This window comes from Lytechinus variegatus, chromosome 4 (assembly GCF_018143015.1).
Source record: "Lytechinus variegatus isolate NC3 chromosome 4, Lvar_3.0, whole genome shotgun sequence".
NCBI lineage: Eukaryota > Metazoa > Echinodermata > Echinoidea > Temnopleuroida > Toxopneustidae > Lytechinus > Lytechinus variegatus.
Window position 1 is genome coordinate 38,560,453 of NC_054743.1, and position 23,627 is coordinate 38,584,079.

Sequence of the window (23,627 nt, forward strand, 5' to 3'; positions counted from 1 at the left end):
TGCGTTTGTATGTGTGACGGTGACCTCCAGCGTAATTAAATATAGAAAACAACTTTGAAGGCCAAGAAGAATAGTACGTTTGATTCAAGATTGTTCTGTGGAATGAGCTATGAGTGGAAATGATCCAGAGGATATAAAAATAGAGTCAAAGACAAAAGGAAAGAACAAAAAGACGCCAGGGGATCGCTGCATGGTCATGAATTGCGGGTCGACATACCAGACCACTACAGTACATACACTCAATGCCTGGGTGTTGTGTGTATTGTATAGGCGTGCAGCGTGCTCAGAGCTGAGCTAGCCGCCGGAATTACTTTCCAGCTACTCACTTGATGGAACATCGTGATAAAATAAATGAGAAATAGTGAAAATATCATTCAATAACTCACTGTTTGCAATCTTACATCATGATTTAAGAGTTCATGATAGTTATTCATACTGTTTTTTATACAGGGAAAGTAAAGATTTGTACATATGATTCCTATTTGTTTGATTTGAGTTGCTTTGAAAAAAAATTGTAAAATCATCTTTCTCTCTCTGCATAACATTTCTATATTACTTCCGGGCACCGCTTATACTAAATTCCCCCCGGTGACATCACACTCAGAGTGATTTTTCTGTACACTCGTCTCTCGGGCTCTGACAGGTGGCTAATTTCATAGACTTTCAAAGCAAAATATCGAGAAGGGAGAGGATTTTTGTGACATGCTATCTGTTTGAACAACTGATATATACTATATATTGTGTGTGGAACCCACATTTATGGAAACTCACCCCCTTCTTAATTTAACTTTAACAGTCAGTTCCGAATAGTAAAATGCCAAATCATAATAATGTCATTGTCGGCTGCGACTTGAAGCCAATTTTTACTTTACTCCGCCCACAGGGCTTACAGCAAAGCAGGATTGTGATCTTAGTATTTCTAGCATTATGCCAAATTTCGTATAAAATAATTTTAATTCTTGAACCTTTCATATTTTATGCAAAATGCAATTTGTTCAAATATCGCGCTGTTTTCGGATCGTCTAGTTTGTGACGGCCTTAAAACTAACTTAGAAGTTGGTTGTGTGCTTAAATTTTGTGGTTTATTGTACACTCTAGTTAATGCAAGTCCCTGCACTTTTTTTCTTGGTGGCCCGATCAGTCCACCAAAAGCATCAATTTCATATACATGTATTTAGTGGCCCACAAAGCAAATTTGGTGATCCCAAACAATAGAATACATTACAATTTATCAAAACTTTGGTTACCCAATCGGGCCGCCAAGTGTAGGCTTTTACAGAATGTTGGTAGCATGACTCTCATGTTTGGTTGCCCTGGGGCCACTGCTAATGTCGATCCCTGGTTAATGCATCAGCCATAAAGGTTTCTTCTGCATTCATTGCCAAACTTGTTTCACAGGAGCAAGAGTATGAAGGAGTAAGGTAACTACCATTAAGACAAGAAAACAGGGTAGAATAACAAATAATAATTAGAATGTAATATTCTATATTACATATTTATTGAAATAAATTTGTTCAGGAAAACACTAGATCAGTATAAAAACACTGTTTTACATCAAGGTCCTGAAAAGGTTAAAAAGTTACATCAAAACTGATATAAGAATACGACCAGCTGCATATAATAATCTTAGGAAAGTAAGAATGACAATGGCAGTTTTGGAGCTACGCAATTTATTACAAATTATTATTTACAAGTTAAAATGAAAAAGAGAAAAGGAACCATCATTTTCAAACCTCATGACCCATTTGAGTTCACACTATGCATCCATCGACCCTTTCACTCAACATACATCCACCCCACAATCAATCATCGCTTAACAACCCACCCAGATTCACTCAAACTGTCAAGAAACAATCACTGTAGATCTATCATTCTGCAGTAACACATGAATAAAAACAATCCACACACTACTCATTCTTAAATGTACAAGGATAACTTTTGTAAAGAGGAGACAAAGCTTGCAACATCAATACAAATTCTTGCAAGAAAAGTTTACAAGAGACTAAAAATAAATGCAGCTGGACATTTACATTGGTAAAGATCCATATAAAGTCCACAATCAGTCAAAAAATGATTTCTTATAGAAATTGATTAAACGTATAGATGTTGAATTTTTTGTAGCGGCTGGCAAGGTGTTCCAAAGCTTACCTCTCGCATACAAAAAACCATGTGTGAAACATTCTAAATTGGATTTGGGAAAGATAAGCAGATCTCGTATTAAAACCATGCCTATCAATGTTCATTTGTACATCAGTATTGCTAAAAGAGTGCCATTTTAAATATTTCATCATGTGGAGACACATCATTTACACATGTATGAAAAAATGAAAGAATCATGATTTCATGTAATAACATAAGAAAAAGGAAAGTGGAGATGTGACATCATGACCCTTTAATCCCATAAGATTTCAGTTTTTTAATAATTCATGATTAATTGAATCAAAGCATTTTGAAATATCAAGAAAACAAGCTGTGACAACTTCATTATTATGAAAAGATTCTAACCAATCCTCAACTACTTTATGTAGGCAAGTAGTTGTTGAGTGGATTGGTAAAAAATCAAACTGATCAATGATGAATTGAATTGAATTTATTGTCCAATCAAATGGAAATTTGGTGCTTGCTGGTTACCAACAAATTTACAAATACAATGTATACCAATAAATGATAATTGACAGTATATAACAGCAAAATGGTGTTATGACTAATAAATATTTGGATGGTTATTACACCTGAATTAAATGAGCAACATGCTGTTCCAAGGGGACTAATCCCCAACCCCTCCCATCTAAGATACATCAGCCTACAAGGCAGTTTGACCTCGTCTTGCAGTACTGTTAAATATGTGAATTGAGTCTGGTACTGTTATATCTTATACCCACTATAGCATGTATTGGTCTGTATTATTACCTTAGAGGTAAGGGTGTGTCCATGCTAGCTGCTTGGCTGCTGGAAGTGAAGTGCAGTGTAGTGGAACAACAATGGCATTCATCCTAAAGTAGAAATGTTAGGCAGGTGCATACATCTATTGTTTCAATATCACTGGCTAGCTCTGCTTTCTTTCACTGGTACATGTATTAGCATAATAGTTATGCTCTGAGTCTTTTGTGTTCTACATCTATATACATAACAGGTACAAATGAGAATCTATATCGACTTCGCTTAGAAACGAATTCCCGATCGATTGTAGTTGTAGTAAATAAACAAAGGGTGTGTAGGGTCTTTGATAATGCGTATGATCTTCAGGAGGACTCCATCGACATATGTATCGTCAATACTTGGCAATTCTTTCCCGATAATACATTGAGCAGTTTTCCTTATTCTTTCTAGTCTTTTCTTGTTAGCAGATGTCAAATTACCAAAGAAACAAACAAAATTGAATATTAGAATTGACTGAACAATTGACCTATAAAACAAGACAAGGAGAGTGCTTTCAACACGTATTTTCCTTGGTTGTCTGAGGAAAAAGAGCCTTTGAAGATAGTATTATATTTGATTTTGTATTCTTTTTTCAAAGAGTTTTGAGATATGGCATGCAATGGTAACGGGTCGATAATTTGACAGGTCACTTTTGTCTCCCTTACCTTTGTAAACGGGTTGTTTTAGTGCGTTTCCAATCAAGCGGAACAGTGCCTTCTTCCAAAATTTCATTGAATAAATAACAAAGAATTTGCAATATGAGGAGCCGCTATACATAAGAGTTTCGAATCAAAATTGAGTATATTACTCTCAGTACCTAGATTTAAAAGGCATTTTAAAATTTTGTTTTCATAAATATATTCAAATTCAGACTCATTATTCATAGGTGTTCTATATGAAGTATCAAGCACTATATAGATGTTACCATTATTATTATTATCAGGGGAATCAAGACTTTGGTAGGGTCTTAGACAAATTGTTTCTCTTTGAATATCCTCACAGATTCCTGCCGAAGATGCCAATGATGATGATCTCCTAGCTCCTGGTAGGCGTTCTAAGAAGTCTGAAAAAGCTCTGACCAAGTATGCTCTGGCTAAGAAGATCAGGAAGAAGAACCTACAAGTCAACACCAAGAAGGTCTTTGATGAAGAAGGAGAGGTGAGGAAAGTGGACAGCAGGGTCACAAGAAAATGGGAGTAGGAAAATAGGGAGGGGGAGTTGATGAAGGAGAGCAAGAAAAAGAGGGACAGATGCATCGATACGAGAGGTATAAGAAGTGTTATTGAGAAAATAGGGAGGGGGCAGAGGTTGAGGACCAGGGGGGCGTTTCATCAATATTTTCGTCCGACGAGTTGTCAGATCTGACAACTTTCCTGGATTCTGACTGGTTGAGAAGCACTGTTACTATAGTAACTGTTGGATAAAACAGGACTTGTTGGATAAAACATCTGACAAGTCCTTTCATGAAACGCTCCCCAGAGGGGCAGACGAAGGCTTCAGTATTAGTACAGGTCACAGGAAAGTGTCAGGAAAAATAGGAGGGAGGAGGGGGTAGAAGGAGAGCAAGGAAAAGAGGGGTACATGTAGATGCATCAATAAGAGGGGTTCGTAAGAAAGTGTCATCAGGAAAATAGGGAGGAGGACGACGATTTAGGCAGGAGTCACTTGGAAGAGAGGGGCAGACGAAAGGCATATTTTGGTAACTTTGCATTAAAGGCCTGGTCACACCGCCCCAGCGTTGTTGGAACGGTCATGGAGCGGTAGGGAAAGAGGGTCGAATTTCGCTTACAAAATTGGGGAAAAAAAAAAAAAAAAAACAATCGAAATCGAAAATGGTGAATGGTAGAAAGCGGTGATGATTTTTTTTTCTCTCCGCTCCACGACCGCTTCACGCTTCAACAAAGCTCGGGCGGTGTGACCAGGCCTTAATGGTAGCTAACAAGGTAGCAGGGCTTGCAGCCAATCCCCCTCCCTCCCCCCAAAAAAGTAAATGAATGAAAAAAAGGTTTTCATTGTGGCTATCATAATGGCAAATTGATCACAATGAGGAATCCCTGATCCGACATAGTAGGAATTGTCATACTATACTGTTGAGAATTTATCTGGTTATTTTGTTTTATGTTTCATTTATTTTATTTATTTATTTATTTATTCATAAGTCTTTTTTTAGTAGGGTGGCTCCATCAGTAATTGATATAGTGTTGTCCTTGGAGGCCCTACAACAAAAATATTAACATGTAACAAACATGAGTATAAGAAGTGTACAATGTAAGTTGAAACGAACAAACTAAGAAGAGAACAACACAAGGGGCCATTTTATAATTTAAGACTATTATAACGCCAAAATAAAAGACTAAATGAGGATTTGGATTGAGCATTTCTTAAAAATTTAGGTAGATTGTTGTTTGCCCATTTCTGTTTGAACTCTGGGCAAAATCAATCCTGTGCTTTGTGCACTACGAGTATGAATACTATGTACAGTTTCAGATTTTTTAAAGCTACTTAACAAATAGGCTGGATTTTTATTAAGAAAAACAGAAAATATCATTTTACATTTAAAATATTTCCATCTATCTTTGATGGGAACCCATTTCAGTTTGTTTAAATTAATTTGGGTAGGAGTTCTTAAATTGGATCCCAAGATTACCCTGGCCATTTTTTTGTGTTGCTTAATCATGATATTTTTTGTGTTCTGAGCACAACTTGACCAGGCATTGACTCTTTTTATCAGGTTGAAGGTCAGTGGCCACTAGCTCAACCCAATGTAGCATCTCGTCTCCATGGTGATGAGGAGGAGGATGGAGGAGGCATTGACATCGAGAAGGCCAAGAAGTTTATGGAGGAAGAGGATAAACACGATAAGCAACTCTTCAAAGATCGGATCAAGCAAAAGCATTTGGTAATTACAAACTACATTTACTTATTATTAATACAATTTGATGTGCATTAATCCTGTGAGACAGTTATGATCTTTAAAAAAAATAAGCATTCTCTTTCATCCTTTGTTAAATTGCAGATAAATAGTGTGAGTTTTTTTTGTTATTGATGCTATGGAATGTAATTAAAATGAAGCAATATTGATAATTGCAATAACCATTGTTGTAGGAAATCAAGATGTCTGTGTCAGTTGTGAAATTTGAAGTGACCAAATGTCATTGTTTAGTTTACCTAAATACATTTTTGTTTCTCAAACTCCAAGCCTCAGTTAACATTTATCCCTTGTCTTGTAGAATTTATTCTGTCTCAATATCCATTATGCCAAATTCATTCTTTTATTCTATTCACAGGAAAGGAAGCTAAAGGAAAAGAAATTAAAGAAGTCAAATAGAAAAAAACAAGACAGTGATGATGAGGTAAATATCTACTTGAGCTAAGGTGAAAATATGCATGATTGTGTTCTCATGTTTTGATTTATGTGATTTTTATGTTCTTTTGAATTTATATTTCTGGGTGATTGCTGATTTTTTTGTCTCGCCCACCAGAGGTGAAGGCGAGACTTAGGGATCCAAATGTCGTCCGTCCGTCACAAACCTCTAATGACACATAACTCCCCAACCGTAAGTTGCTTTTCAACCAAACTTGGATGGTAGATAGACTTGGGGGACCTGCATGTTATGCTGCAGTCGGAGGTCACATGGTAAGGTCAAAGGTCATTTTCAGGTCAACGTTAAAGTTTACATGCAAGACTCTCTTATGACACCTAACTCCACAACCGTAAGTCGCTTTTCAACCAAACTTGGATGGTAGATGGACTTGGGGGACCTGCATGTTATGCTGCAGTCAGAGGTCACATGATAAGGTCAAAGGTCATTTTCAGGTCAACATTAAAGTTTACGTGCAAGGCTCTTATGACAAGTGTTATTCCATCCCAGTCATTTCACAATGAAGTTTCGATGTAATTCTCTTGCGTGCCCTCGCAAATCACGATATTTCTGGTTATTTTCATAAGTGGGCGAGACACAAAATTGCTTTTGCCTTGGATTTGAATATGGTAGTAAATATCAACAAGCGTAGTGATTTCTCTCTTTAATGTAACACTTTGAGATATAAACAGAAAAAAAACATAAGATCAACAATCATAAATGTGGTGGATTCACATTATGTTGCGCCATCTATTGATTGCAGCGAACAGGCCAATTGTCTAATTTTGCAGTCGACGTCACGCGCAGGCAGCGCACATTGCTATTGTCCTGTAATGCTTCAAAAATGAAAACTGTGTGGCAGGACTTTACCAAAAACGGTCTAAATTTCGCACAGACATAAGCAAGCAATTGTTTAACTTCGTGGTAGACATCACGCGCAGGCAGCGCACAGTTCTAGTGTAGGTATTGCTTCAAATACGAAAACCATATGGCAGGAATTCACAAAAAAAATATGCAGGCAATTTTCTCTCCCACCTCCTGGACCCAAGTAAACAGCATATCCGGTCAAGCTTTGTCGGCCAGCGCTGAATAATCGTGTGCATAAATGCACTTTAGTACTAGTGCATGCTACAGATGTTGACTTTTTCCCATGAGGCATTGCGAATTTTGGCCTGTCCGCTGCAACCAATAGATGGCGCACCGTACTGTACTTGATGCTAAAAATTCAATTTTGAAAGTCAGCGCAACAAATTCATGGGGATTGTGAGGTCCATGGATATGGACTGATAATAGAAATTGATGGGCTTGACTGAATGTTACCAGCATATATCATGGCAACCAAATAACGGTTTATTTGTGGATTGGCAATAGGATGAAGGTTTCCGTCTGTAATTTTGAAATTTTTTCATCAAAATTAAGGTGTTTGTCTTGGTTTAAGTCTGAGTTTTTCAAATTATTTTCATTAGGATGAAGGTGTCAGTCTTGGTATCAGCCTGGATGATCATCAAGAGTTTGATCCGATGAGCCTCCCAGATCCTGATGTCTACTCCGCTTTTGTTTCTGATGACGATGATAGGGATGCTAATTCTCACAAAGATGAAGAAGAGAACAGTTCTCAGAAACAATCACAAAAGTGAGTTCATATTTCTGTATTCCCTCGTGAAGATGAAGATATATTTTTTTCTTTTCAGAGACTATATGGCCTGAATTTACAAAGGTGGTTTTGAAAACCCACGGTTGAGTCAATGGTTTATGCAGATATCCTGTATAAATTACACTTTAATTTAGCACGTATTGGGCGCGTGTATAAAATGTGTTCAATGCTGATGCGCACTTTTGTCACAGTGCGCCAAATTGATGCCTGTTGCCGTGGTTATTCACGCTATTTTATTCATGAGTCCACTCTCAAACAGTGGACTCATGAATAAAATAGCATATATAACCATGGTAACAGGTGTCAATTTGGCACACTGTGACAAAAGTGCGCATCAGCATTGGAAACATTTTATACACGCGCCCAATACGCGCTAAATTAAGCATAATTTATACAGGAAATCTGCATAAACCATTGACTCAACCGTGGGTTTTCAAAACCACCTTTGTAAATTCGGGCCTATGATTTGATCTGGGTTTTAACAGTAATCAGAAGATCTGGAGAGTCAATGGGGACAAAACTTCTTGACATTTTTGGTAATTGCAAGAAAAATTTGAATTAAAACAACAATCTCAAAGCAATGGAACATCTACATGTAGTCAAACTAATTACTGATGTGAGCTTTGCATTGCAGTCACTGCATTCTGTTTCCTTGACAATGACCTATTTTCTTACGTCCAATGTAACTTGAACGATGATCTCACTATTTGCTGAAACTATGGGAAGCGTAAATTGTCGAAAGTCAAAATTGAAATGTTAGGAGGAAATATAAAAGCAAGTATTGTGAGTTATCAAGATATTTTCATATCATTTAGGAAGAAAATTTTGTGGAATATAACTTTTATACATCAGGGACAAGATTTTGTGTTCATATGTAAGGCCTTTTCATGTCCTGTTCTTTAATTATTAAATTTGTCAATTTTTCTTCGTCCTAGGAAATCGAAATCCTCATCAAGCCCAACCAAGAGGAAAACAGTCAAAGAGAAAAGCGAGAAGAAGAAGAAACGGAAGATGATGGATGTAGAGGATGATGATGTTGCCATGGATACAGGATTATCATTAGAGGATGATGAACAATTAGCACTCCATATGCTCTCTGTTAATAGATTCTGAGATCAAGTGGAGATATTGACTGTATTTAAATCATGACGACATATTTGAATCACATGCGACAGTCAGCTGATCATGATTTCACTTTTGTTGGAAGACTGACGAATGGCCTTCCATACATAGGGGTGATTTCATATCAGGGGATGTCGCAAAACATTTTGATATTTATGATCCATTGCAAATATCAATAGTAAATCTACAGGATCAATTGAAACTTGAAGCTCATCAATTTCTTTTTCCTGTTGTAAGAAGCTGACAAGTATTACAAGCAAATGCAAATTAACAGTAAAAACTGTAACAAGTCTTGTGATTAATTTGGGGAAACATGTTTTGTAAATGATTGTAAGTTTCATGCAACACACCTCTAATCTAGGGCCTGTTTCATAAAGGACTTGCATCTATTGTAACCTTGCCATTATGGCAACTACCATGGAAACCTTGATTATGATTGGCTGCCGAGCCCTATTACCATGGTAGTTGCCATATGGCATGGCAAAGTTACAACAGTTGCAAGTCCTATATGAAACGGGCCCCTGGTGAACACCTCCAAACGGTAGGCGTGTTTCATCAAGGTGTTTTTCTAAAATAGCAATGACTTTATGAATGACTTGAATGTGAAAAGCCAATTGGATGCTCGGTCAGTTTCTAATCTACTTAGCGAAAATTGAAATATGCAGACTTTGATTAAAATTCTGAATTGTTATGAACATCATAAATGCAAAACACATTTCGTCTACAATCTTACAGGCATTGTCATGGCTCTTCAAGTCATGGTCATTCATGTGCAATTTCTTTCACAAAACAAAATGGGCAAGGCTATAGGAAATGCCGAAAAATATGTTTGACATTTTCCATTGTTGTACCATTTTTGCAAAAGAAATCTGAGGCGAACGCTTTCAAATCATTGACTTATCTATTTGAAGATGATGAATGGAAGGGTGTTAACAATGTATGTTGAAATAAATATTTATATTATCCAATGATGAGATGTGCATGTTCCTATTGTTTGCCATTCATATAAGTTGAATAGAAAAAGCATTTAAGTGAATTGTTTGCTCCCAATAATATATGAACTGGAAAGCCAAAGAAATCTGATAATCAAGAGTGGTGGACTTAAATGTATCCAGGGCTATTTTTTGTTGTTGTAAATTGTCACTCAATCCTCATTCACTCCTCACTCATTTTCCACTCCAAACTTACTCATTCATTGACAATAACTTATTTTTAAGGTATATATGTGAGTGGTTTGAATTGTACAAACTTGCACTAATGGACAAGGATGCAAGAAAACACGTTTGGTGTAAGCTTTTGGTAAATTCTACTTTACATTGCTGTAACAAGAAAATAAGAGAAATATTAGTTTCAAAGATAATCAGCATCGAGATAACCTAGACTTGGGTTAAACTTCAGATTAATCATGAGAATAGCTCCTATAGGAAATAACTACACAGTCAAATAAGTCATGTTGTGGGAAAAAAAATACAAGAATTTGCATTAATAGAAAGAGGGACACCAAGATTTGATTTAGTTATTAATACACTGCATATTTAATTCAAACATAAGAAAAAATAACACAATTTACAATGCAATAACATACACATGTATGTAATGCTCGACAATACAAAGTGTGTCAATAAGTAGCTAATACAGCAGGGGCTTGAGGTGCATTAACATCCAAACTCGATGTCATCGCCTGTGAATAGTAACGACAACTACACATAAATTTTAATAAGTAACTTGAGAAGAGTGGGGTTGGATTCGTAAAAATATCTTGAAAATCAAGATTTCCATGTGATATTCAAAATTGCAAAGGTGAACTGCAGATTCGTCTATTGCCAACTCGTCCACTCACCACATGGTCTACCTTCATTTAGTCTAATGCCATTCCGTCCATAAACCTTTCCTCTAACAACCAGGATATTTGGTTCATTAATCACTTCATCTAATCACTAGTTTGTCGATGACCATTTCGTTTAATAACCAATTGGTCTAATACCCATTTTCTTTTCATTCATTTCACCCAATTACCACTTATCCAAATGGTTTATGGACTTAATGGCTATTGGACCAACTAGTTATTAGATGAAATGATGAGTAGATGAAATGGCAATTAGACCATGTGGATAGTGGACGAATTGATGATAGACAAAATGATAGTAGACGAGTTGGTAATTTGACCAATTGGAAATAAACCATTGCAAATCCTGCTGGAATCTTTAACATGTACACTAAATCTTGCATGTGTGTGGTCATGTTTGGTCAAAACTACACAAGTTTGTATTCACTTATAATATTCGCAGATGGTCCAATTTTCTGATCATCTATACACCATCATGGCTAAATCCACTTGGTCTACTATCACTTTGGTCCAATTGCCGGTTGGTCTATCGTTCAGTCTTAGGCCCAGATATTCTACTTCCCAATACATGTATGTCTTCTTACGTTTTTACACTTTTTCAACTTAAAATCTCATAATGCAAACTAATTGGTGAATGGCCAAGTTGACAAATTCGACACAGTGGGAATAGCCTGACCAGATATGAGACAATTAGACAAAATAGACATTGGACTTGGTGGCAATTAGAACAAATGGTTAGTAGACAAACCAGTCGTACAGAGATGAACTAGGATTACAGCGTGTTGGATGAGACCAAACATACAGTGGGTGTGGACCAAGTGGCAATTTACTGCTACATACAGTTGCTATTAAAAAGGGATTATCTTTTGGAACCCCTAGTACTGTTCTGGATATACAAGGGACAAAGAAAATTTATCTGTACAATATCATTTGGGCAAGTTTTTGCCCACACTAGGAAAATATAAAAAGTCACTCATGAACAGACAGGAAGCAAAAACATACAAATGTTTTGATTTTTTTTAACTCATCACACGTTGGGAGGTTCATGTGAATTTAGCTTTTTAGCTTGAAGCATCAAGATTAGAATGCAAGTAACAAACTGTCTGTTGCCTCACAGCGCATAGAATCATAAAATACATTTTAAGATGGCGTTTTAGTTAATCAGTGCCAACAACAAATCTCCCCACAAATTCTTTTATTTTATTGGATGTAGTACACCAACTAAAAGAAGCAAAGGTACCAATATCAAAGAAATTTTTGAAATGTGTTTGACTAATATTCAAAAGGATTGCTATGAGATATGAATAAACCATTTAATAGTTAATTTCACCAGTCCTAGTAAAGCCCACCTCACTATGGAACTGACTGCAAATGAATTTTAAAAAGAAAAATGTGATGATTCTAAATATTCACGAGGTAAATTTGTTCGACTTACTGTAAATTACTGTATGAATAGGTATATCGAGATTGCACATTACAATATAGCCTATCAGGTTCTAGACAAGGCAAAAAGGCAGAGAATCGCAGTGCCACCGATCATAGCTGGCCTGGGAACGGTATACGATTTGGCTTGCTCTCTCTCTCTGGTTGACCATTCTGGTTCTTGTCCAAATACGATTGAATTTTTAAGAATTAAATTCAGTTGCAGTCATTTGCACAGCATGGTGTAGGTTTAAAGTGCTTGGAATACAGGATACCTATAATATCATTTTTGTCCAATGACAATGAAAGTTTCATGACAAGTTGCTGGGTCAGACAAATATGATGGACCTAGCAACTTAATCATAGTGGGAGGTACTTGACATCAGACAAGTTGTCAGGGTCCCTTTGCAGAAAGAGTTGCAATCAATCGCAACTCTAAAATTCACGCGCAACTCTAAAATTCACGTGTAACTTGATTTTCAACCAATCAACAGCGTGCATTTGGGACTTGCGATTGATTTTTTGGCTTGCGTTTTATCAACGCAACCCTTTCTGCAACGGGCCCCAGATCTGATAACTTCCCTTTGCTTGATTGGCTGAAAAGCTCCGATGTTGGACAATTATTTTGGCAACTTCTCTGTGCCGACAAATTTAATGAAATGGTCTACTAGAAATAATACCTGTACTTGGCTACTTGTCATAGGTGAACTAATCCTTGCTTTCAGTTGGATACCATTAAAAATAACGAAGACCGATAATTAAAGGGTCAAATTAAATCCTCCTGTTGACTGACAATGCATGAAATTCTTGTGAGTCATTGTTTCAATGAAATACATATATACTAGTTCTTTCAGTCCTTTTTATTTGATTCAAATCTGCAACTTGTACGATACATCCACTTCTATTAAAAAAAAAACGGCTACTCTCATGCGATGAAAGGAATAATATTGCTGATGCGGATTCAGTCCTCTTGCTATGACGATCCTTTCCCCGCTGCTGCCTGCCGCCGTTTCACATCCCAGTTAAAGACACGTGCCATGTCTAAATTTGTGGAGTTAAGGAAAACTAATTTGCAAAGACAGGATTTCTTGGGATAAGAATATTCCTTCCTATGTGATCACCTACCAACGTTTTGTCAAACAGTCTGAAAACTGTCTACATACAAGTTACAACCGAAAGGATGGCTGCACAATTTTACATGAATGGCTTTTTTCAACAATGTCAAAATATACATGTATAACAAAAAAAAAAATAATCATAATACTTTCGGGTATTTATATTGAGCATATATCCACCTTGCTGGGTGATTTCTGCCATTACCCATTTACATTAAGGGCACGTCGTGGTCTAGTGGTTCTGACTCTCACCCTTCAAACAGAGGGTCATGGTTTCAAATCCTAGCCATGGCATAGTTTCCTTCAGCAAAAAATTTATCCACTTTGTTGCACTCAACCCAGGTGAGATGAATGGGTACCCGGCAGGATTAATTCCTTGCATGCACTGAGCACCGGTGATGGTAGCTCGAGCTAAAGCCGGGGTATAATAGCAAGCACTTTTGATCCCTCCGAAAAAAAGCGCTATATAAATCCAGCTATTATTATTATTATTACATCCTTTAATGCAACAAACACATAGGCTGTTCTAACCAAAAAGAAAAAAACTGTTGGCCAATCTTGAAAAGGCTCTGCTGTGGTAAAGGATACTGACTTCAGTGGTGGTGTACTGGTCCCTGAGAAAGTCCAGGTCCTTGTCAACCTGAGTCTGGCTCTCTGTTGCTGCTTTCAGGTTCTTGGAGAGGAGAGCCTCGGCATCAGACAGTTCATACTCCAGCATCACATTAGCCTGAAGGAGAGGAGGGGCATACACATTAGGCCTATTTATTATTCCAACTTGATTCTTCTGTACATTGCACTGTAAAGAGCACCCCAAGAAAATCACTACAAGATTGCCACATTACCATGAGCACCAGCAACACCTGACACCGTACAAACCTCTCCAAGACAGCATATAAGTTGCTCTTTGGGAGAGTAAGTTCACTTATTCTTTGGTTAGGTGCTGCCCCCATTGCAAGAGACCACATTTGCAAAGACAAGTGTAGTCAAACTTGGGTCACTCTTGCTATTCATAGTTACAGGAAAAATTAGAGATCATTTGACCAGAGTGGAAACCCCTTAGCAAAAATGTTACAACACTCATTTTTTCCCTGTCACATTGCAGAAACTCCCTAAGGCTTGCCAAGAAGCATTCGCCAATGGAGTAGAGACATTTTTTTGCACTGCAGCAACAAGCAAAAATTTGGAGTCGAGGGCCTTCCCCTCTGATGTGATGCACAGCAAGATGTTGCTACAGGCGTTTCTACCAGGCCTCTCAACTCATCCTAAAGCTTCACTAGTTGGTTTGCATATAACATAATAACATAAGCTCTTAAATGAATAAATTCATATTCCTCAATGAGTTCACAATGAGTTAGATATGATGAATTAAGTCTGTTTTATCGCGCTTAAACGTCTATGCGCACACGGTATTCAACGCATACCAGGTAACCTCATTGATGACCACAAGGTATAGCCCGACTGCGACTGAACACGATCTGACCAATGCACTGATGCTTGTGTTATAAACCCCATGCAAGTGGGAAATATAGTTTGATTTTTAGTATAAACTTTGAAAAAAAACACCCTGTTGAACTAGAAACTGATACTGGTGGTGAACCCTGACTCACCCCTAGCCACAGACAAACTTTCTTGGTAGGTAGAATAGTAGCCTTGGCATACACTTGGTCTGATAAAAGAAACTGTGTCTTTAACTCATCTTCAGAACCCTAGGAGGACAAAATGAAATGTAACAATTTCATAGCAGCATAACTGAGATATGAAATACATTTACATCACTCAACTGCAGAATTATTAAAGAATAATCTGTTACAAGTAATATAATTTGAAAAGAGCATGTAACAATAAAGTAATAATGAAAATTCTTTAAACAAGTTACATAAAAAAACACTGAAAACAAGTTTGATGCTAAACACCGAATACATAACATTGATCATACCTGCTCATCTTTCAAAAAAGGATTTCTTTTTATACTTTTATACAAAGTAAAAAATCAAAGAGCTATATAATGTCTACATCATGTAATGTACAAGAGTTTCTTTTTTTTGTTTCAAAGCAATTTGTTTTATAGGGTAATTAAAATGAAGGGTATATTTACCTGTTTACTTTGTAAATGTTTGACAATGTCTAAAGTTGTTCTAATATCAGGAATCTGGCCCTTTAATCTGTGATAAGAGATAGTAAATGATTAAAATATTTGTATTCAAGATAAACAAATTAATAAAAATCAATCATTCACAATCATATTCCTTGAAAATGAAAGTATAGATTCACTCAAGATGGCTTCTTTTTACTCACTTTTATGCAACCAATCCAGAATAAAGAAATTTAAAATGGGTGTCAGAAATCAGTTCTTGTTTTCTCAATTATTAACGTGATTTCAGGTGGCTTCATACATCTATTTGTCATTCATAAATTTCACATATGCAGCCATTAAAAAAAAAATCTATGGTAAAAAGAAATTCATCAACAAGCCAACAACTAAAACATGGGGTTATTAATTATTCCACTGTATGTAAAGAAAATAAGAGACAAACACACCTTCTCTTTTTCTGCAATAAATTCATTTCCATGAATTTATACTTTTGATGCTGTTCTTCTAATCTCTTCAACACAATCTCAGCAGACTCATTCTGGGGTTTCTGCATAAAACTGTCTACATCTTCCTGTAAATCAAATTGAAATATGGAAGAAAACAATTCATATTTTCTCAACATCTTGATTTTTATTTTCATCTTATTTTTATTTGTTTTCTAGGGCCTCATTCATTTTTTTACTTTCTCAAATTTCAAACTCTATTTTTCTCCAGATCATGTTGACTAAGTAACAGCAATGGCAACTGATGTCAAACCGCCAACTTGGATTAAAAAATTATTTGCATCTGCCGATTGATATCAGGAATCGCAAAATATATTTTTTTTATCGATTAATATCATATAAATTATGTCATGATATTTATCAACCGAAACAAATATTTTACAAATCGGGATTTTTATTAACAAATGCAAGTATTTTTTAAATCTAAGTTGCAGCTCTGCACGCGTGTTACCGCGTGTGTATCTAGGTATCATAACAAAAGAAATCAAAATGGCGGCATAAACAGACGGGGGTAAGTGAACGCTCTTGCTCTTACCTTCTTTCAATTTTACGACTATTTATTTAATGGAAATTAAGAAAAATATATTTAAATGGGGGTAAACATAAAACTTGCCCATGTACATAACTTTGGGCGAAAAACTATCACTAAAATTGGTGATTTAGGTCTAGGTTCACCATGGGAAATCCTGTCCGATACGCCAAGGCATGTACGGTGATTCCAGGCGTTAGTGGGGAGTGAGCTACGTACAGTATATAACTTTCACTCCCCACAACGCCCCAGGCTAGCTAGGACTACTACTACTAGGCTAGAGAGAAAGTAGAAATCTCGGGGGTGAAAGTTTCAGATTTTGGCTTCCTACAGCTAGGCCTACACCATGTACACGCACATCCTGGCTTCGTGTGAGAGTAAGATATGTTAGTAAATGATTTTTACTCTCTAGAAGCCTCCTGGCTACTTCCGACCGCTTGTCCTCCCTTTCTCACGGCGAATTGTCATTTACGGCGATACCTGCATTACTTAGCTGCTTAGGCTTAGCATAGATCTAGGACTAGACGGGTACGGATTTTATGTGGAAACGTACTGGAATGAATACGGCACTTGTTCACTGCTACCATCTGGCCTGTGGAGAATCTACAGGTAGGACTATGGTATGCCAATGCTGTATAGAGCACATACTTTAAAAATCATTAAAATATCACTTTTGTGACCAAAATTACTAATTTCCATATAGTTTTAATCTATTTATCATTAGTAATGTGGGAATAATTTTTGTATTCACCAGAGCGCTCAAAAACTTGAATTTTGGGCATATTTTCGTGTACGCCCTCTATTGGTGGAAAGTAATATGCAAGAAAATTTTTATTTTTTGATCTCTATTTTTAATTAAGAAAAAATGATATAAAGAATCAAATTTAAATAAGAGCCAAACGGTATGAATCAACAGGTCTAATGGAAACTGTCAGTGTAAAAAAATAAAGCAGTTGCCCCAAAGAAAAAGAGAAAATAAGCCAAACATTGCCACCTTTATTTTGTCACACATGTCATGGAGATATAACTGAGAACAAGGTTATACTTATAGGCCTAATTATAACCTTGTTCATTGAATGAGTGGCCTACGGTAAGGTATTGTAAGCGATAGACTCTGGATCTCCATTTAAATCACGATTAGCAAGCGCTTAAACCGCCTTAAGAAAATATCTATACGCTTAATAAGACACTATAAATTACATATAACTTTCTAAAATTACTTACAACGAATACAGCCTCAGGAATGCCAGCGGGTTTTGCAAGATTTTTCTCACTGTCTCCAGCCATGTTTAGAGATCAGAATGTATATATCAATGAGCGCAGAGGGCAGCAAAACTTTTTGGGAAAAAATAAAAGGAGAAAAAATGGGGGGGGGGGGATCGCATCACCCATCAGCATGGGGGGACAAATCAAATGTCCCCCTACTATTTGTGGTCTTTTATGATGGCAAGAAATACATCATTCATGTATTTGAGGACGAGATGACCTTACTTTTGTGATGATAAGCCTTTTTTTTTTGCTTGTCAATTTTTTATTCGTCAAAATGACCTTAAATTTTGGGGGTGATAACCGTTGTTTTTTTTTGCTTGTCATATTTTCCAGCCCCTTGTCCCCATCCTTTGGGAGAGATTTCCGCCCCTGCCCATCAGTCAAAGTTGTTGACCATTTCGTCCCCGATATCGTCCCCAAAAAGTTTCCTCCCATATTTTCATGCTTTTGGAAACTAAGGGGGTTCGATCGACCCCCCCCCCCCCCGAGGCGACTGGCTTGTAAAGAGAATATAAGGCAGGTCTTTGCCAAGAAAGGGAGGGGTGGTACTGATGATAAACATTTAGGCCTACTGGGCATACTGGGGACACTTTTTCTGCAATTACCGATCTTAAAAAGATAGGAGGGAAAAATTCATGAACCGTTTTCATTTCGAGCCTCGATCGTTCTTATAGAGGCCTGTAGCTATTGGGCCTAATACTAGAGGTTGTTGGTGCAGGCCTAGTAAGCTGACAATTAAGTTATGACAAAAAGCAGACCTGATGGGGCCCGTTGCGTAAAACTTTTTACCTGAGAAAACTCAGGTTGTTTTTACCGGAGTTTTTGCCCTGTGCTAAAGTCAATGGCGGAAATCAGGCTAACCTTAGTTTTCAGTTTTTACCAGAGTTTTCTCAGGTAAAAAGTTTTATGCAACAGGCTTCTGAGTATATAAATGATTTATAAAACTTTTTTTAGTTATTCCGATCAAAGGACAGCTGTCAGAATTGAGAGGCATTAAAAATGCATCTAAACTCATTATTATCAATAACGATACATACAAGAACTTCAGCTGAGCATTCTCGGAATTAACCACCTTTAAAATGTATAAAATAATGAACACCTTCATAGATCAGAGGCGGATCTTAAGGGGGGCGCTGTGGTTCAGTCAAGTTGGTCCTCATGAAAATCTACATAAAAATTAAAAAAAAATAATTAAGGTATAATTCAAACAATAAAATACAACTTAAAGAAGTAGTGAGTGAGGGACATACTGGTCTGTCTCATTTGCATGTCACTGAATAATATACCCTTCTTTATTGTTTTGACACCCTTATTACGTTATGTACGTAACGTGCCATATGGCTTGAAAAAGATATATTTTTTACATTTTTTTTGGTCACGCATACGGGTATCCACTCGTCAATATGGTAGGGGCCCGAGTCATTGCCGCTTCAACTTCTCAGGTGTTAAGGGAGACATATCATCTAACTATGGAAGCTTAAAAGTGCCACCGAGATGTTGAGATAATTATCTCGGGAAGTCGACATCTTGATAGCAAAAGATAAGATGACGAGATCTTGGATCTCATCATGTCGACATCTTTTAGAAGAGATGATGAGATGACAAGATCCTGGATCTCATCATGTCAACATCTTTTAGAAGAGATGATGAGATGACAAGATCCCGGATCTCATCATGTTGACATCTTTAAGAAGAGATGATGAGATGACAAGATCATCATGTTGACATCTTTTGGAAAAGATGATGAGATGACAAGATCCCGGATCTCATCATGTTGACATCTTGTAGAAGAGATGATGAGATGACAAGATCCTGGATCTCATCATGTTGACATCTTGTAGAAGAGATGATGAGATGACAAGATCCTGGATCTCATCATGTTGACATCTTTTAGAAGAGATGATGAGATGACAAGATCCCGGATCTCATCATGTCAACATCTTTAGAAGAGATGATGAGATGACAAGATCCTGGATCTCATCATGTTGACATCTTTTAGAAGAGATGATGAGATGACAAGATCCCGGATCTCATCATGTCAACATCTTTAGAAGAGATGTTGAGATGACAAGATCCCGGATCTCATCATGTTGACATCTTGTAGAAGAGATGATGAGATGACAAGGGCCTGGATCTCATCATGTTGACATCTTTTGGAAGAGATGATGAGATGACAAGATCCCGGATCTCATCATGTTGACATCTTGTAGAAGAGATGATGAGATGACAAGATCCTGGATCTCATCATGTTGACATCTTGTAGAAGAGATGATGAGATGACAAGATCCCGGATCTCATCATGTTGACATCTTGTAGAAGAGATGATGAGATGACAAGATCCCGGATCTCGTCATGACGACATCTTTTAGAAGAGATGATGAGATGACAAGATCCATGATCTCGTCATGTCGACATCTTTTAGATGAGATGATCTGACAAGATGCTTGCACCTGCACGCATTAACACCGACAGGAAGTTGGTTGATATTCGATTTTCGATATTCAAACTGTGAAGTTGGGTCGATATTCAAACGCGTGTGAATTTGGTAGATTTTCGAAATTCAAAATTAGGGGCTTTCAAAGCTAAATAGGGGAGTTTAACAGGTGCAGCACATCTCGGGCAAACATAAATACACTGGCTTGCCCTAGTACGAGGACATTTAGGGGACAAGGTCAGTGAAGAAAAGTGCATGAGATTTTTAATTTTTTTTTTCGAGGGACCCCTAGGGATATCCCGACGGCTTAGCCAGGGTAACCACGTATCTTGACTTGTAGAACTCGACTCGGGCAACCAGATAAACACTAGCTTTACCCGGCGCATGCACATTTAGGGGGCTCAAATTAACAAAATTAAAGGGAATAAAGGGCTATTTAGAGCATCTTTTTTAATTTAAAAAAGTATTTTTTTTTCAAGGGGCCCCCAGAGAAATCCAACGGCCTAGCCGGGGCAAACAGGCATCCTAACTTGTTGAACGTGACCCGTGCAACCAGATAAACACTAGCTTGATCAGATGCATGCGCATTTTGAGGGCTAAAATTAACTAAACTAAAGGAATATTGGGCTATATCAAGCATTTTTTATATTAATAAAGTGATTTTTTTTAAGTGGCCCCCCAAGATATCCAAACGGCCTATAGCCGGGACAACCAGGTATCCTAACTTGTAGATCTTGACCCGGGCAACCAGATTTGCACTAGCTTCATCTGACGCATGCAAATTTTGGGGGCTCAAATTAACAAAATTAAAGGAATATAGGGCTATTTCAAGCATGGGGAACCACGGTCCTGACTTTTTCCCCATCCCTTGGTACCGCCAATGGGTACAGTAAAAAAACAAGGAAAGATAGAAAAAAAGAGAATTGATTGATTGATTGATTGATTTGATTGATTTTATTCGTCAAGAATATCACAAGAGATTACAATGAAATTGAAGAATACCTTGACAGGATAGCCCATGAAAGCCGAAAGGCTTATTTCCAATGGGGTCCTATAGTTAGTATAAAACATAACATATTGTAACAAAACTGGAATATGTAAAAAAGATAATAAAATACATACATGTTACATCAGTCAAATAATATGAAAACATCTTAAGCAAACAACAATCCCCCTAATATGTGAAACAAGATTATATTTTAACATGCCCTAATGTATACATTATCTAAAATAGTAGAAACCAACAGTACAAAATGTGTGATTTTTAATGGTAATATTGCTCCCGAGTAGCTTCCAGTTTTAGGTGCTTCTTTAATGCACTCTTAAACTGAGAAAATATTTTAACTGCTTTTACTTTATTGGGAAGAGCATTCCAAGATTTGATGCCATTAAAATAAAAAGTGTTCCCTATATGTCCTTCACGTTTTGGCAATATAAAATTGAAATTACTATTTCGAGTACCGTACCTATGGATATTTGATACACGGGTGAAATTATTTGCTATATAATGATCTAATGTATCCGAATAGAATATTTTATGCACATGGTGTAATACTAATTGTTGTGATCTGTGATCTACATGAAGTAATCCTGCCCTTTCAAGTTCATTACATCCGACATGTGCTCTTGGTCCTAAAACATTTATGTATCTCACAATTTTATTTTGGATTATTCTAAGCTTTTTCTTATCCGTAATACCCAGGCTACCGTACCAAGCCGCATTAGCATAGTCAAATAGACATTGTATCAAAGCAAAGCATAAAATACGTCTAGACTTCATATTCAAACAGGTTTGATATCTATACAAAAATTTCAAGCGCGAATTTGCCTTTTTGACGATTGAGTCTACCAAACCCGTCCATGATAGGTTACTTGTTAAATTAATTCCCAGATAACCTATCATGGACGGGTTTGGTAGACTCAATCGTCAAAAAGGCAAATTCGCGCTTGAAATTTTTGTATAGATATCAAACCTGTTTGAATATGAAGTCTAGACGTATTTTATGCTTTGCTTTGATACAATGTCTATTTGACTATGCTAATGCGGCTTGGTACGGTAGCCTGGGTATTTAGAAAGAAGCGAAAGGGGGAAATAGGAAAGAAGGGGGGGGGGGAGGGAGAGAAAGGAAAGGGAGAACTGATGGGTTGATCGTATCATTGTATGAACAGGATATTTTATAATCATGCCCCGAGCATAAGGGCGAAGCTCAATGCGTGATAAGGACAAAAAAGAGAGGACACACCATGGCGCACGCAGCAAAAATTTGCTTCATAATAAATCTCAGGCGAGCGAAGTGAGCGAGACAAAAAAATCACCTTTAACTTTGAGATTGATTTTGACATGGTATGCAGAAAATGACATCATATTTTTTTTTTGGAGGGGAAGTGCTATGCGGATCGGGTCCGGGGCAATGATGGCACCAAGTTTTTTAACCTAGGAGGAGGAAAAACAAACATTTTGGGGCCGGGGGTGGTGACACACAATTTTTTAAAAATCGAGTGAGGAGCTCGAAAATGTAGTCCCTATACTGAATTGAAAAGGAACCTGTTAAGGATTAGCTGTTTGCATTGATCGGGTCATAAAGATGATATCTCACCAAATAAATAATGCAAGCGCGAAGCGCGAGCTGAAAATTTTTGATATCCGGGATGATACCTGGACGTTCTAAGCACTTTTTGTAATACTAATCATGAACTGAATGGCTATCTAATTAGCTGAAAATATTTCATTTATGAAAATTATGAATACGCAGGATATGTATCTCGCTAAAACGAATAATGAAAACTCTAATAACGTATGATTTTTAAGCCCCATGTGAACAGATAATTTACTTATCTCAATCATTAATAACTGCGAGCGTGTAGCGCGAGCAACATTTTGAATGGAGGAAAAAAAATAAAATTTAAAGAACAAAAAACATTTTTGGAGAATTATGACGTTTACAACACACTTTTTCTTCAAATTTCGGGGGGGGGGGGGACTCACTGGGGCCTCCCCATTCGGTGGCGCCACTGGTCTGGGGCGGAGCCCCCGGAACCTCGTGATATTTTTAAATATTGCAGATGGCCAATTTTTTTATCATATCGCGGGTACATACACCACAATTATATTAAGTTCAACGCAGTTGCGGATAATAAACGAAATATGCTAAGGCACGACAACATAGCAAATGTGGAATAATTTGAAAAAGTCGCAAGCGAGCGAAGCGAGCTAGAAAATTTTGGCCTTTTAAAATGATTTTGAAATTAAATTCTAATTATGTGATAGTCGCTTTGGAAATTTAGTCGATCAATCAATCAAGAGCTTTGAAATTAGTCACGCGATATTGTCTAAAAGAGACATTTTCGTTCATGAAAGTT

The 23,627-nt window shown here is 37.0% G+C and overlaps 2 protein-coding genes across 2 annotated transcripts in view; one reads left to right on the plus strand and one right to left on the minus strand.

Annotated features, from left to right (window-relative positions):
- The window catches only part of LOC121412971 (probable ATP-dependent RNA helicase DDX10), a 60,117-nt gene extending 50,192 nt beyond the window's left edge, over window positions 1–9,925 (plus strand). Inside the window, exons 12-16 of the mRNA XM_041605734.1 lie at window positions 3,922–4,077; window positions 5,651–5,818; window positions 6,207–6,272; window positions 7,748–7,914; window positions 8,871–9,925. Coding sequence (XP_041461668.1) covers window positions 3,922–4,077; window positions 5,651–5,818; window positions 6,207–6,272; window positions 7,748–7,914; window positions 8,871–9,048 — 735 coding nt within the window. The 3' untranslated portion in view covers window positions 9,049–9,925. The remainder of the gene's footprint in view (window positions 1–3,921; window positions 4,078–5,650; window positions 5,819–6,206; window positions 6,273–7,747; window positions 7,915–8,870) is intronic.
- Window positions 9,926–11,882: 1,957 nt separating this feature from the next.
- Window positions 11,883–17,878, minus strand: LOC121414006 (prefoldin subunit 3-like). The gene is made up of 6 exons (XM_041607042.1): window positions 17,789–17,878; window positions 15,979–16,103; window positions 15,536–15,602; window positions 15,048–15,146; window positions 14,029–14,167; window positions 11,883–13,366 (listed from the first exon to the last, which is right to left on the minus strand). The coding sequence occupies exons 1-6, from the start codon at window positions 17,849–17,851 to the stop codon at window positions 13,299–13,301; spliced, it is 561 nt and encodes a 186-aa protein (XP_041462976.1). The 5' UTR covers window positions 17,852–17,878; the 3' UTR covers window positions 11,883–13,298.
- Window positions 17,879–23,627: the final 5,749 nt, after the last annotated feature.